Genomic DNA, 16,046 nt, shown 5'->3' with positions numbered 1-16,046 from the left:
CCCCGGTTTCCAATTGTAACTGAGACAAGTACAGGAGCCCTAAGGAGCTGAGGACGCACAGGTAACGGTCGCTGCTGGCCTGCAGAATCTGACATTTGAAATCGCCCTGCCCATCTGGGCCTCGCTGCCTTTGACAGGCGGGAGTGTCAGAGACAGAGTGGGGGAGAAGGGGCTGGGCTCTGCCAGGCAGCGCGCGACGACGCCCTTGCCTTGGCCTTCACCGAGCAGAGCCGGAGAAGCCCAGTCGCCCAGCCGGGCCCACGCCCCCGCCGGCAGGGTGCATCCCGCAGACGGCCGGCAGGTGTGTGCGGTGCGCGCGCACCCAGTGCGTGCCGGTGCGGGGCCAGCGGGCGGAGGAGCTGCTGGGCGCTCCGCGGAGGGTGCCTGGCTGGGTGGGTGTTGGCCTCCCTGCCTCCCCCACCTCCCTCTCCACTCCTTGAGCTGGCCGGGGATGGTCGAGCGAGGCGCCCCCTCGCCTTTAAGCTCGCGGCCCCAGGGGGCGGCGTGTGTGAGTAGCTGGGAGGGGGGCGCGAGGCGCTCCGCGGAGGGCTCGCCCGGGTTTGTCCGCCGCCGTCACCTGACTCGTCGGAGGAGCCACATCCGAGGTGGGGGCGGGGATGGGGACGCAACGCGGAGCGCTAGAGAGACGCGGCGGCGCTGGCAGAGGAGACGGCGGCGGGCGGCCACTGGCTTCTGGGCTACGGGCGGCGAGCGCCGGGACCGCGCAGCTGAGGGCGGGGGCGCGACCAGGGCTGGAGGCATCGCTCCCCGGGGCACCGGGTCTGTGTGCGGTCGCACACACCCACCCAGCGCGGCTTCTCTGGGCGGCCCAGGCTCCGCTCATCCTGCGGCGGGCGGCGCCGCTCCAGGGGCGGGGTGAGTACCCGCGGCCCGACTCGGCCCCCTCCCCCGCGCCTGGGCTGCGCGGGGATCGGGAGAGGATAATCCTCGGGCGCGGAGAAAGGCGGTGGCCGGGTGACAGCTCCGCGGCGCGCTCGCGGGCGGGTAGGGGGCTGGCCTGAGCTGTCAGTCCGGCCCTGCTCCAAAGCCAGAAAGGGTGAGGTGCTCAGAGACTCCGGCGCCTCCGCAGAGCCCTGGGGCGGCCCCTGCGGCTGGGGATTTGGAGACTGGGGCGGCGGGGGAAAGGGGCCCGGGCAATGGGCCTCGGCGAGGCTTTGGAGGCGGTGGCGGGGAAGGAAGGGGAGGCGAGGGCATAACATGGCGCAACGCTAGGATAATCTCCACCGTGACTGAGGGAGGACGAGCCCATTGCTGCAGCAGCGCGAAGAGGAGGAGGGAAGTGGCCAGGGCTTGGGTATCCGATTCATTCTCCGAAGCCTGCGGGCTGCTAGGAGGAAACGCTGCGGAGGTGGGAGGTGGGCACCCGGTGGGCGCGGCGCCCAGGGAATAAGCCCCAGGCACGCAGTGGCTAGCCCAGCACCCGGGGATGAGGTTGCAGGGAAAGTGCTGATTGACAGGGGGGCTCCCAAGGGGTGAGGCGGGCCTTATCGGACTTGTGCGGGGGAACGGGGACAGTGTCACGATGCTGGGACTGGAGCCCGCGCTGGGGTTTCCTGACGGCCCTACTCATGGCCAAGACTCCCTGGACCTCGTCGCACGCGCAGGGCTTGGCGCGTTGCTGGCTCTGAGAGGTGGTGCCAGGGCGGGGTGGAGGGGGAGAGAGCCGCCGTGCGGGCGGAGGAGGCAAAGCCTGGGTGTTCGGAGGGTAGGGTCTGCGGATTAAAGTGGGACCGTCTCCCCTTCTTTCTTGCAGAAGAGGAGGTGGTAGACGCAGCTGGAGAAGATGTCGGGCCAAACGCTCACGGATCGGATCGCCGCCGCTCAGTACAGTGTAACAGGCTCTGCTGTAGCGAGAGCAGTCTGCAAAGCCACCACTCATGAAGTGATGGGCCCCAAGAAAAAGCACCTGGACTGTAAGCATCTCTTTATATAAGTGGGACATGCGCACGGCAGAGGCGCCCGGGATGCCGGCAGTGCGGCCTGGGCTTGCGGTCGATAATGCTGCGGCCTTTGGAACTCCCAGCCGGGTTGCCTCTGAGATTGAAATCTACAACTGTGGAGGTGTTGCCTTCGGTTAGCCCTGAAACCTTGTATTTTGAGTCATTTTTTCCTCCTGTTGACTTCCAAGGTCTTGGTGGTGGGGAAAAAAAATATACATATATATGCAGTACCCTTGAAATTGTACACCCTGGATGAGGCACTTTTCACCTCTTTTTTTTTTCTTTCTTTCTCCATCACCCTCCCTCCTCCAGGTTAGAGGAAATCAGGGATTGCACAGTCAAAACCAAAAATAAAAGATAGATTCATGGAAGGTCAAACTTATCACCCTAGTTCTTTCCTAAATATGTTTCAGACAATTCTAAAATGGTATCTTTTTCAGTGTTGCTGCTGAGGTTCTGTGTGTGAGTGTGGGTGTGTGTCATGTGTCACCACACCAAAGTGAAATAAATTCAAGGTATTGAATAAAGAAATTGCACTTCACAGATAATGGCGATTTCATTTTACACATCCTGGCACACTTCTTTGTCCTGTTCTCAGAAAATGCTGGATGAGATGACTATGCTGTGGTCACAAAATGGATGTACTTTCCCGGCTTTTGAGATGGTGCTATTTTAGATGAGAACATTTACTTCATAATTTTTTTCATAATTGGTTATTCGATGGAAAAAGACTTTATTCTAGTCTGGAATCTATATGTTTCTGAAATATTTCATTTGATTAACAGTACATTTTTGTTATTGAAGGGTAAACATATTTAGAAAAAAACTTTCACCTGCTTTGGGTAGTGAATCCCCTCATAAGTAAGGCCACCTCAGAATATATTCTGCAGTTGGTTTTCAGTCTTTTTGGCCTGCTTAGAATCTTCTGTCTTGTTATGATATTCGTTGGTAAAGATCAGTATTGGCATGAGAGATGCAGGTATAGCCATAACCGTTTCCCCATCTGGCTTCCTTTGCCTGGTTTCTGGTTTTCTTTTGCCTGAATCCTTCCCCCACTGTCTCTCTTGTGCAGCTGAGAAAATGGCATCAGTGTTAGAGCTGACTCTAGCCCTATTATCTGTATATGCAAAGCTTGGTGAAGCTTACAGCTGGACATTGTAAGAGTTGTCCAGCCTTGTGAACATGTTGTCTTATAGAATTTAACAATTTTCTTTCGAGAAGTTTGTCCGAGGGGAAAACACCATTATGCCTTTCCTAAGGGAATGTTTAACAAAATTTATTGATTACAGTATCACATGTTCTATATGCATTACAGAATGAGAGAGGCCACCAGGGCCAGGACACCTAACAGAAGTGGAAATTATAAATTCACGACCAGCTCATTTTGCTGCAGCACGCTGAATCAGTTAGCCATTTTTCCATCAGTTTCCCCACCTCTGGAAGGATGACTCATGTCTTAAAGGTGTATGTCAGTCTAGAAAGTCCTCATAATAAAAAAGGTATAGGTTATGGATTTGCTATATGCTGATCTGTTATGAAAATGATCAATCAGTATATTGATATATTTCAGAGAACATTCACAGATTATATTATTTCATTAAAACATCACTCAGATAAAGACTGACTTCTGCAGATCTAAATATTTCATCACCTTAGTCTTTTAGATCTGGAAAAGTCTTTTAAAAAATTTGAAGGTGGGAGGTTTTTCAGTATCTCCAACATATGTTAGCAGTTGAGTGATTTTGAAGATGTGGAACATAGCGGGAGGATTCCATGTTAAAAGAAAGCAGCCGAAATGGGAACTGGTGTTGAATTATTAATATGAATAATAGTCATAAGGGCTAAATATTTATTGAGCAGTTACTGTATGCCAGGCACTGAACTGTATATTATTTATCCATCACTGCTTAATGAGTTTAGGGATGGTAATTAACTTTCATACCTTCTAACCACTGAACTTCCATCTGTAGTTTATTTAGTAATAGTCTCTATTGAGAAGGAAGCAAAGGAACCATATTAGCCTAAATGGTCTAATCTCCAGAACACCCACTCTCCTTTCATGGTTTTGTATAAAATAGAGCATCAGAACCCACATACATACTATAATCTTTATGATGTGCATGAAAGAAATTTAATTCTGTCACTTAAAAAAATAACCAAAACCCAAGCACTGAGAAGTATTGATTTTTCTTTTGAGTGTTTTACTTTTCCAATAAGTCATAAAATAACTTATCTTCCTCTTAAAACCAAACTTTGGGTAGAATTTGGAAAGATAGGTATCACACTACTAATATGTCCTATTCTAAGAAAAGATGATACGGAAAACCTGAATATATGTGTTATATTTATATGCATTGTAAGAAGACATCTTTGCTCAGAATTCTTTGAGAAGTTCATTTAAAAAGCAGTAGACTATTTCTTCAGTAATTTATTCACAGGTTTTCATTAGCACACCAGTTATAAAAGCGAATTATACTTGTTATTAAAACATGCACACACATAACTAAGTTTCTTTATAGGCACTGAAGCATTCTTAAATAGGTGGTGTTTTGGTTTTAAGAATATCAAATGCTGGTTGGGAGGAAAAGAGCACAGAACGTAGAGTTTGGGGGTTAGAAACAAAAAAAGTTAATTTTTTATTAGTTTGATTTGTATATAACTTTTTAGTTTGGGGTTTTGATTGGAAGATTATAAGAATAGAATTTACGGTTCTGTGAATTTTTTAGGCTATTGGATTAATGTGGTAGAGAATCTTTATGAAATATGTATTTAATATAATTTAAAGTACTAGTTTAAAAGATAATTTTTCTATTTGGATTGACAGGCCAAGAAAATTGTTGTTAATTATGGTGATTTATACAATGGTACTTAAGGGGGTATGATTTATAGTATACATTTGAAGAAATGATTTGTTAACATCTAGAAGCAGAATTACATATGGTGAAAAGGTGGAAATAAATAAACTCTATACTTGTATTCCCAAACTTTTTTTTTCTTTTTTTCAATAACAGCATGTTTCTTGAAGGAAAAACCTATTCAGAAAACCATCACCATAGTCAGCAGTTATATATTAAATTTAAAGGACAAGGGTAAACCTTAATTATTTAAATAAGGATTATATAATTTATGATACTTTTGGATTATGTAAAACTTTCCTTCCATATACCCCACCCTACTCTAATAATGTTGCCTTTTGCACCTGAAAATTAAACACCTAACTGACATTAGTTTGACATGAATTTTTCTGGGTCCATCTGTACATCCTTGCCTCCTTTCCCCTATAACTTCTTGTGCCTGTTCGATAGCATATAAAGCATCCACAGGTTTTCCCTTCTTGGTCATAGCTGTTTTACACTTCGGTGGGTTTTCCTTTTCTGTTTTGTAGTTGATGGCCTAAAGGACATCCCAAGTCAAGTAAAGTAAAAAGATCCAGTAGTGTTCCCATTACCTACCCAATACTGTGTCAAGGTTAAACCAGAAAATAGAGTTGGCCCAAAGTAACACCTGCAAGGGGAAATTTGGAAAGTTTTACAGCCCTGGTATAAGATTCATTTCAGTTACTAGTGCTTATGAATGATTTCTATATATGCTATTATTAAAGTACCCTATTTAAGATAATCAAAATTCAAACTTAGACATTACTATTAACATCAAAACAAACCTTAGAAAAAGCCAATTTGGTTATCAGTAATCCCATTTTCCCCCATATTAAACTTCCTGGGGGTTTTTAATAATGTGCTTATCCCACATAAAAAGCAAGTGCTTCAAGTTCTAAATCTCACATTTGAGAGAGATTAGAATTTTAGTCATGATTCTGTTCCTCCCAAATTAAGAAAAAATAAGATTGTATTTTTTTATAAGACTATCTGGTAAAGGTAGGAGATATGGACTGTGTTTGATTCAAGATAAATATTGGCAAATTACCGTAAAATTCCTGCTGCTTTAATTTTAGTCATAAAATATAAACAAAAAAGTAAGAAATTTTGTGAATAAAAATTTAAACCTAAAAGTTAGTTTGTTGTATATACATTTACCCAGTACATATAAAATATATTTTGATTTATTGAAATGCTATTTCCACAATAATTCAGTGGATACCATATATTTATATTTGTGATAATAGATCTTTCTATAGTACTGAAAGATCCAAAAAGCAAGCAAAGCTTATTGAATAAAATTAAGTAGAACAATTTGTAAAAAATTACTGAATACTAGGGTAACTTTCAATATGAGAAGTATACTAACTTGCTGTAAATATATTTTACTTTGATTCCAATTATTCTCATTTAACTATTTGTTTTTGTCTAAACACGCTGTCTCATTTTTCTATACCAGGGCATACTCTGTTTCTTTCTCTTAATTTCACCAGAAGATCCAGCCCAAGTGTGGAGATAGATGGTTTAGAACAGACTAACTTATTTTTTAGGCAGTCAAGAAGAGAGAGGGGGAAATACACTTCTGAAAAGCATTTAATCTGATTATCACTCATACCATAAATCTGTCAGGGGCTCAGTCCGTGTGGCCCTGTGACTACAAAGTCCTAGAAGGGAGAACTTCTGCCAACCCTGAACCTCACAAGATCTCTTTTCTCCCTTCTAGGACGCTGGCAAAGAGCCTTAGCTGATGGGAGGGAGCACACTTTAGAAATGTCTTAAAAATAATTAAACAGGAGTTGTATCAGCTAGTGGAACAATAAGAATTTTTTCTGGATCTTTTTGTTTTCTCATTTTCAGGGGAATTTTTTAATGGTATAATGTTAAATATATTTGGGTCACTTTAGATCTTTTTTTTCCAGTTAATGTGGTTAGCAGATCATTTCTTAGAACAAGTATAAAATTGGTAACTCAAATTGATTTCTAAAAAGTTGCTTTAGTGATTTAAAAAATGTTCATATGGAAAAATATATAAATTATATAGTCAGTAGGAAAATTCATATCGTGATTGCAATATTAGCTTGCAGCATTTTAGATTGGAATCTAGATTTTTGATACAATGCCATATTAGTCTTAATGTTTAATAAATGGCTGCTGAAGACTCATTGGTAACTTAATCTGTGCACTAAGTTGCCATGGATCTCCCTCTTAGCTTTTCACAAATAAATATCCTTTAAATATCTTACCTCCCCCCTTCAAATTGATTGATGCTGGGAGAGGGTGTTGTTCCGAGCTTATCTTGGTTTCAACAACTCGGTAAAGAAGGTCAGGAGTGACATATGACTCTATTCCCTGAAGGCTGAGGATGCTTTCTTTACCGAGTTATATTTTAGGTTACTCAACTCCTGAGCCAGCACCTACTAAGGGAGCCTTCAAATATAATCAGGGTTCATTTAAATCATTTGAAAAGCCATATTTCTTGCCATTAAAAATATTTATTCTCTGTTTCATTTCTGTTGTGAATTCCTTTCTCTTTTTAGAGAAATATATTTTTTGCTTGTGAAGGGAAATGTTGGCTGTTTTTTCTTAGGCATTGATGTAATGTGGGAGTTGCTCTTATCTTTTTCTTTCTCATAAAGGGGAGAATAGTTGAATGGCATACCCCAGTGTCAGTTGCACAATGAACTATGAGTTAGGATGGACTCTCTTCTTTGGAGCCGTTGAGTGAAAGAACAAAGTGGAGAAAGAATTGGACCTTGAAGCCCACAGTCTTTCTGTAGCTGTTTTCTTGCCATTTCTTAATTTGTCCTGGGTGTGGGGTTGTGGGGTGTGTGAAGATCCCCCAAACCCCCTACCGCATCCCCCCTTTCACTACTCCCCCCCCACCTTGTGGACTGAGGGTTTCTTTATTATGCATCTTTAAGCAGGATCTGGTGTCTTTTAAAGGATTTTGTGATGTGCCATTCCTGGCTACTCAAGAGAGAGAGAAGCCAGATCTTTGCCTGCTTTGTGTAGTTTTGGTTTTTGACCTGATCATTTGATTATTCTCCTTTAGCACTTTAATTTTAAATTATAACTCTCCTCCTTTCTACATGAGTTATTCTCTCATCATCCTTATCTTTAACCTCTCCGTCTTTCTTACAAGCGTTTTTGAGTATCTCCATTCAACAAACAAAACCACCCACATATAGCCCTTTTTGGACTCTGTGAGCTCTTCTAGCAACCAACTTGTAATCCCTTGCTTTTATTTTTCAAAACCAAGCTTCTTGAAACAGTAAAACTCACCAATCCAAAGAAAACAGACACAACTATACCACTCTTTAGATATCCTGTGTCTTTGATCGGCTTTATTCATGCATGAAATATTAGAATTGCTCTTGGGTGCCAGGGATTGCCTGCTCAGTTGCCCAAGCCACTAAACTGAGAGTTAGCCTTCATCTCCTAAATTGATGGGTGATCAGTTATTTAAAAACTCTCTGAAATCTCCTTCTTCTGCCTTGGTTTACATTAGTAATGAACCTCATCTGTAAAATGAAGATTAAGGATAGTACCTACCTCACTTTTGGGTGAAAAATAAGTGAGGTAATGCATATAAAATACCTAGCCCAGTGCTTGACACACAAATACGCAGTAATCAGTTATTACTACCACTACTACTGCTAACCATTGCTAATACAATTGCTGCTGTTGCTACTATTGCTACTACTGGGACCATTACTATTACTGCCCTCACTGTAACAATTACATATATATTCTTAGTGATTTGGCCCTTACTTCTTCTCCATGCTTGTTTTTTCCCCCTCCTTTTAATTGTGTCAGTTTTTACTTTAATTCCAACTTTTCCGAGCTATAGTTTGAAAGTTATATATACTATGTCTATTCTTACAGTGATTACCCTTAAAAATTTAATATGCATAAAATCTAAAATAGATGAATATCTCTTTTTTTCTTCTCAAAGAAAAGGGATTTAGAAACTTTTAACTCCAATCACCCACTTCTAACTTATATGCTATTATTGTTCCATGTTTTAGTTCCACTGTAGTTTTAACCTCCAAAGCTAGACCTTATTATTTGATACATGCATTGTTTATATACATCTTCCTTGTAAATGACTTCTTTGCTTACCATTCCTTCATTATGTCTAAGATTTTCTTGAGCTGTATCCTTCTGAAGCTCCTTCCGTGAAGCTCTCTCATAGTAAACTATGTTTTGTCTTTAAAAATCTTGATTTTCTTCATGATTTTGAAGGATGGTATGTCTGTATGTTAAATTCTAGAATGACAGTTATTTTCTCCTTTAAGGAGAAAATTATCTTTAAGATAATATTTTATTCATTTGGTTTCCACTGTTGCTCTTAAGCATTTATCCATCAGCTTACCTACCTTAAAGTAATTTCTTTGTTTTTGTGGCTGCTTTTAAAATCTTCTGTTTGTCTTGTCCTTCTATAGTATGTGCGTGTCTAGATATGGCTTTCCTTTTGTTTATCCTATTTGGAACTTGTTGGGTTCCTTGAATCTGAGAATTCACATCTTTCATCAGTTCTGGAAATTCTCAGCCTCTCAATTATCATTGATTACTGCCTATACCCATTCTCTTTCTGTCCTTCAAATATGATTAGGCATATGTTAGACTTTATTACATCCTTATAGCTCTAAATGTACCTTTCATAGTTTCTAATGCTTTCTTTTCTACTCTGCATGTATTGTTTTTCAAGTATCTTCCAGTTCATTTATTATTTCTTTAGTTGTATTTTGTCTGTTTTTCCATATTCTTAGTTTTTAATTTTATTCATTTGTATTTTTCATTTTTGAAGTTTTTCAAATTTGTCCCCTTTTTCGGATAACATATGTTTCTTGATCATATTTTTGAGTTACTTTTTTATTTCTTGACCATTTTATGCATAACTAATTTTATATTCTATCTCTCATAGATACATTATGTGAAATTCTGTTTTTGCTATTTTTGCCTGACCCTCAATCATGATGTTTGCTCATATTTTTGTAATTTTAGATTCTGAGGTCATGTTGGCTAGGACTTCATCCGTGAAGCCTAGGGTCACCCTGGAAAGCCTAGGGTCACCTAGAGAGAATTTGTGTTTACTGCAGATAGGTCCTGCAGGTGCTGCCATCCTGGAAGCATCTGAAGTTGATTTCTGCTCTTGGAGATTCCCATCTAGTGCATGCTCAGATCCATAATCTTTATCCATAATTCGAAAATCCAAAAAGTTCAGAAAACCAAATTTCTTTTTGGAAATCACTTGGTGGCAAAAGTTGAACTGATATAGTCTTTATATTACCATCAGGAAGGTCTATATGTTGAGCTACAGAAATATTGTCATATTATGGTGTGCTGTTCAGATTATACTGAGTTATTACTTAATATATGGTATGTATATGATAATACCTTTGTAGAATCTGAAAAATCATGAATTCTGAAACATATATGATCCTCAGGGGTCTTAGATATCGGAGTGTGGATCTGTAGTATAAATTTGAATCACAAACTTCAGCAAGGGAAAAGAAAGCTATGGTTACAAATGCCCCAGAGATATCCACCCCTAAACCCCGCCCCAAATACTCAGAATTTAGGGTCAGTGGGACACATTTTTCTGTTGTCTCATTGCTGGAAGGTATTCATTTTTATTGGGGTTTTCCCCCCCTTAATTTACTAAGAGAGTAACCCTTTGAGGATCCCTGCTTTGTGTGAGGGTCTTAGTTCCATCTAGTCACCTTGTTCCGTGGCAAAGGCCTTGTCTCCTGTTTTCTACAGGGCTGTTAAAATCTAAGCCTCTAGGCCACTCAGATTAACACATGCGTTCAGGCCAGCCTACTCATCAGTATTACTTTACCATGTGGTTTTCTGCAACTTCGTTTTTTTTGGCCCTTGGGATTGCTTTTGTTTTCTTGTGAATTCAGCCAAATGGGTAGAATGAGACCTGTAATATTTATCTGGGTTATCAAGTGCTCTTTCCTTGATAGTTCACCTGTATAATATGTATGCAACCAGCCTGTTTTTCTGTCCTTTGTCTTTGCCTACACACAAACACACACACACACACACACACACACACACACACACACACCTGACATTATTCCTGAGCTGCTTTGAAATTCATTAGATTCACTGTACTCTACACTACTTTTGGGCCTTTGCACATGCTGTTTCTATGTTTTAATATATTTTTAAAAGTTTGTGTCTAAACTCCCAGCTTTAGGTATTCTTTCTCAGTGCTTAGAATGCCACCTGTGTGTGTATCTCTGTCCTTTCACTCCCAGAGCTGTGGTGAGATTCTGTTTAGTGGTTTTTTTTCTTCCTCTGGTCTGCAGTTTCTTTGAGGCTGCCTTATCCCTAACACCAAACGTAGCTTGGTAGCAGGTTTTGGTAAATATTTGCTGAATGATTTTTTATTACACTTTATATTTCCCAAATTTTAGACACTTTTTTGTCATAAAATTTCTATTTAAAAATTTTACTTTTACCTGCTATCCTTCAGAAACGAGGAAGTTAACTTGATCTGTTTTCTCAAGCAACTATAAAGCAAAAGAAGTGTAATATTGAAGGAAAACAAACAAAAAACATTAAACTGCTTAATGTACATAGTTAATGTATGTTTCCTGACATCCTCTCAATATTTGTATTCTTGTGATTTGACAAAATTTTAATTTGGGGAAAATTATAACCTTGATATGAAAAGTTGGAACAATGAGAAAGTTGGTAAATTGGGAAAAAAGATTAGATTTTCAATGATTACTTTTAATGTCAAGGCTTTCAACAGCACAATCCCATTATTTATTCATTTAACAAATATTTGGATATCTTCCAAATGCCAGGAATTATTTCAGGAGGCAGGGATACCAGGGTGAACAAAATTCACACCGCCATTGGCATCAGAGAGCCCGTGACTTAGTAGGAGAGACAGAAAATGAAAGAAATAATTACAGGTGATTCAAAAGGAATTAAGTTTTAACAGGGGGTGGGGGAGGGAGAGGTAAAGCTACAGTGAAGGTAATGTGAAGGTGCGTTGCAGGGGGAGTGATGTTTAAGCCCAACTTGAAGAATGAGTGGGACTTATGTAGGTGAGGTGTAGACAAGGGCTGCCGCAGACTACTGCCTAGGAAGAGGCTCACAGAGAGCAAGGCATATCTTAGGAATATAAGGAAGTTGAGGATTGCTGGAAGCCTGAGTTAGGAGGGCAGAGAATGTTAAGAGAAGACATGTGAGTTGTGGAGCCCCCAAATCTGGAGGGCCTTTTAGGCTGGAGAGCATCTTGGAAGTTGTCCAGCATCTGCATTTTTATAGTTGAGGAAGCTGAGTTCCCAAGAGGCAAAATCACACGTTCTGTATGTGTTAATACTGAATAATTCTTATCCACCTGTCTTGAGCAGGTGCCCTGATGTATCATTGCTTTGTTCACCTAGTTCTGATTGCTACATCTATTCTAGAAAATCTCACTGTTAACTGGTTAGTGTCATAGTGTACAGCTTGTAGCCATTCCAACATCTAGCTAAATACTCAGACCATGGCTTAATGTAGTTTTGTCATGGTGTTTTCCCCCTTAACCCATCAAGGTTGCAGTATGTTCATGTTTTTCTGGCCTCTTCATTAAGCATTTTATCATGTAACATTCTGATTTTGGCTACCCTTGAATGAGCATGAGTGTACCCATGAGTGTACCTCCAAGGGAGGTTGACTGGAGGCTAGGCTAATGAGCGGGCTGGACTAACTGTTTAACATCTGCATCTCCTCACTGTTTTGTGGTTCTTACTTGTTCTTTTTTCCACAATAATAGTCATCATGGTTCCAAATGAGTCACCTAATTTTTAGCTATATTATTGCATATTGTGAATAACTGTGTGCTATGGTGACATTACTATGCCAATGATCTGTTGCATATATATATGCATACACACACACACACAAAGAGATTTGACTTTGGTCCCTGTTGCAGATTATACTAATCATTTCATGGACTAGTGCTGTGAATTAAGAAAGAAGTGTTTCTTCAGTTCAGCTCAGCATTACTTTCTCAGGTGGAAATATAGTATGAATTGAAGACTCAATTGGTGGGAGTATAAAGTGTATAAATATAGGGGAGGGAGGATTGGCAATACCAGTCAAAACCCTTGAAAATCCTTCAACCAAGCAATTTGACTTCTATAGATTTATCTCAGATAAATCACTGGAAAAATACATTATTTCCAAAAAATAGTTTGTTGTATCAATGTATTTATAGGAATACAAAATTGAATGCATGTAAATACTTTATTAAAAAATTATGGTGTTTCCAAACAATGAAATACTGGGCAACATTGAAAAATGAAGCTGTCAAAGTAGAAGGACAATTTATGAGGTATGATCCAGTCTTCATTTTTTAAAGTGTGTATATGCCCATAATACATATTTTGGAAGAATATATGCCAAAATGTCTGTGTGTTGAAGGATTTTTTTTTTCCTACTTTATACCCATTTTAGTCATGACTATTGTGGTTACAGTTTACAGGAATGTAGATTAAACTAGTTTGGGCAAAAAGAGGAACATTTTTGGTCCTTTTAACTAATATGAGGAGAAGACAGGGATGAAACTATACTTGTCTAGTAGTTGTTCAGGATTCTCCCTCCACCTCCTGTTTCTATTTCTCACTGTAGTAGTGAGGCACCTTCTTCATTCTTGCAGACTAACTTTTTCAATGTATCTGGAAATGTAATGGACTAAAGCTCCCAGGCTCACATCATCACAGCCTCACCAAGAGAAATGAGCTTTCTTCCTAGAGCTAGAGTTTTACAAAACCACAGAGAAGAATTTGGATTTGCTTAGCTCAGGTCATGGTCGATCCACATACATGACATGATCCTGTGATTGTCAGTCTCAACCAGAACTACATTGTTGGGAATCCGAAAAGCTAGTGACTTGATACAAGTTTTATTTCTTGCTTATATCACACTCTGCTGTGGATGGCTCCTTCTCTCTAGGGATTCTGCCACCTAGGGCTTCAGTGTCCTCCACTAGAGCCAAGACATCTGGCTGACAGGGGAAGGAAGACAAAAAAGGGGAGTATTACAGGAGAAGATTTAGATCCAGGCCTAGACATCATTTCTACCTGTATTCCATTGGCAAGAACTCTACTGATGGCGTCACCCAAATGCAGGTGAAGCTGGGAGATAAAGTCTAGCTCTGAGTCCGAGAGGAGAAGAAAACTGGATGTGGACACACAGCATTGACTCTGCCATGCACTTGGTTTGTCACGGACACACAGCATTGACTCTGCCATGCACTTGGTTTGTCACCTGTTTCTTAAAAACACTTCTTTTGTTTCACTGAGATCTCCAGAGATCTCACTGCTATAGTAGTAGGATCGTAAATGTCTAGCAATAAGTTGGGTACTGTTAATTTTTTTTCAGTAAGGCCAGATGATTCTGGAAATAGATGACTAATGGCTAGCAAGTGGACTCACTGCATATTCCTGCATCCTTGGAAGACATTGCAGATTAATCCTGGCACTCTTTTCTGCAGAGCTTTGATTTGGCCTCCAAGTGCGTCCATATACATTGCTTTAGATTGCCACTGTCAATCATAGTTGACACTTAAGATGAAACAGACTTGCTAGCCCTAGTCTAGGCAATTTATCCATGCTAGATACTAAGGCAGGCTGCTCACTAGATTTACATAGACACACAGAATTGGCATTTAGCATGGATGGTTCCAAGCCTGGGATTTATCTGCCAGGGGCCTTGTCTTCATAAGCTATTAATAGTAATTCAGTGATTTGTGTGGTTAGTCCCTGGGGAGAAGTTTTTCCCCCTCTCTGCTTGATAGTAAAAAGTGGTGCTACTTGATTTTACATTTTATATCAGTAGAGACAGTTATAGCTATTACGAGACAGGAAAAGGATGTTTTGAATTATGCATTTAAAATTTAAACTTTCTACAGGCATCAAGTCTGATATTAATCAATCGCCTTAAAATATGAGTGATGCAAAGCATATTTGAATTTAAGTACCCAGAAATTTTCTTTGAGTTACTTAGGTACCTGCATGGATATGGTTTCTTTTTCAATTTAAGATAATTCTTGATTCAGCTGTTTAATGTATAATACATTAGCAACCTCTCTTTTCCCATAAGATTTAAGTGAAGAAAAAAATAAAGGGGCTCTCTAGGATGAAGGAGAGCCTGACATGTGAGCAGTTTCTGTGCTTGGCACATGTATGTGATTGATTGCTGTCATCCTTACAAAGCCCTGTGAGGTAAATACTCTTCTCCAGTGTGCAGAGGAGGAAAACAAGGCCCAAGGAGGCTAAGGAACTCATCCAAGGTCCCGCAGCTAATTGGGGGGCGGGGGGCAGGTCAGGATTTCTTCAGGAGTCCTAACTGCAAGAAAACTGGGGTTTTTTTTCCTTTTGCGTCATATTTTTGGCTTGTTGTCTGCCTCTAGTGTCACAAGTAATAATAATTCATAACAAAACAAAAAACAGGGAAAATACCATGTGATTGTTTTAGGGAGGAAAAAATGGGATGAGATCCAAAGGTGATTCATTAGCTAATTATTTAAATGGATAAAACCCCTGTAAAGACTGTGTCTCTAGCTAATGGGAAAAAATTAGAGGGGGTGGGTTCAAATGACTATTTTTGAGCCAGTCTTACCCCCCATCAGTTTTGTCTTTTGATGATTTGCTACTGAAGCATTTATTTTAACATACTTGTTAATTAAGGACCTTGGGAGGTGGTGGGAAGGTACAGCAAAAAAAAGCATTGATTTGTGATCAGAGGACTTAGTATAATTCCAGGCTTGGTTGCTTTCTGGCTGTGATCTTGGCCAGATTGATTTCTTTGGACCTCAGCCTCCTCTTTTGTAAGGCACCATGGGGTTATGGTAACGTTTAAATGAATACATTTGTTTAAAATGGTAATAACATCAACAACAGACTTCAACCCTAAATTACTCTACAAATTATTGTTATTAGAGAAAAAAGCCTTTTGGGTTCCAACAGTTATCATCCTAGGTATCTTTCAGGTACTGTATGTAGCAATAAATATGCAAAAAGAGCCCAGCCTCAGCTGCTCTGGGCTTGTCTGTGACCTCTGCTTGAAAGATGAAAAAGTTTATTCCTAGAGATATGAAAAAAGAATGGCAATTAAACCTTCACTGTATGGTTTCATAATTTTGTTTTTGTTTCTTGAAAAATTATCAAAATATAACTTACATTTGATTAAAATC

The 16,046-nt window shown here is 40.2% G+C and overlaps 1 protein-coding gene across 1 annotated transcript in view; it reads left to right on the top strand.

Annotated features, from left to right (window-relative positions):
• The first annotated feature begins 1,804 nt into the window (after window positions 1-1,804).
• The window catches only part of SNAP91 (synaptosomal-associated protein, 91kDa), a 149,931-nt gene continuing 135,689 nt past the window's right edge, over window positions 1,805-16,046 (top strand). The window contains exon 1 of the mRNA XM_012638178.1: window positions 1,805-1,934. Within this exon, the coding sequence (XP_012493632.1) occupies window positions 1,805-1,934 (130 nt within the window). The remainder of the gene's footprint in view (window positions 1,935-16,046) is intronic.

Source organism: Propithecus coquereli, unplaced genomic scaffold (assembly GCF_000956105.1).
Source record: "Propithecus coquereli isolate 6110/MARCELLA unplaced genomic scaffold, Pcoq_1.0 Scaffold127, whole genome shotgun sequence".
Classification (NCBI taxonomy): Eukaryota; Metazoa; Chordata; class Mammalia; order Primates; family Indriidae; genus Propithecus; species Propithecus coquereli.
Note: the sequence above shows the minus strand (reverse complement) of the source record. Positions and strands in the feature narration are given on the sequence as shown.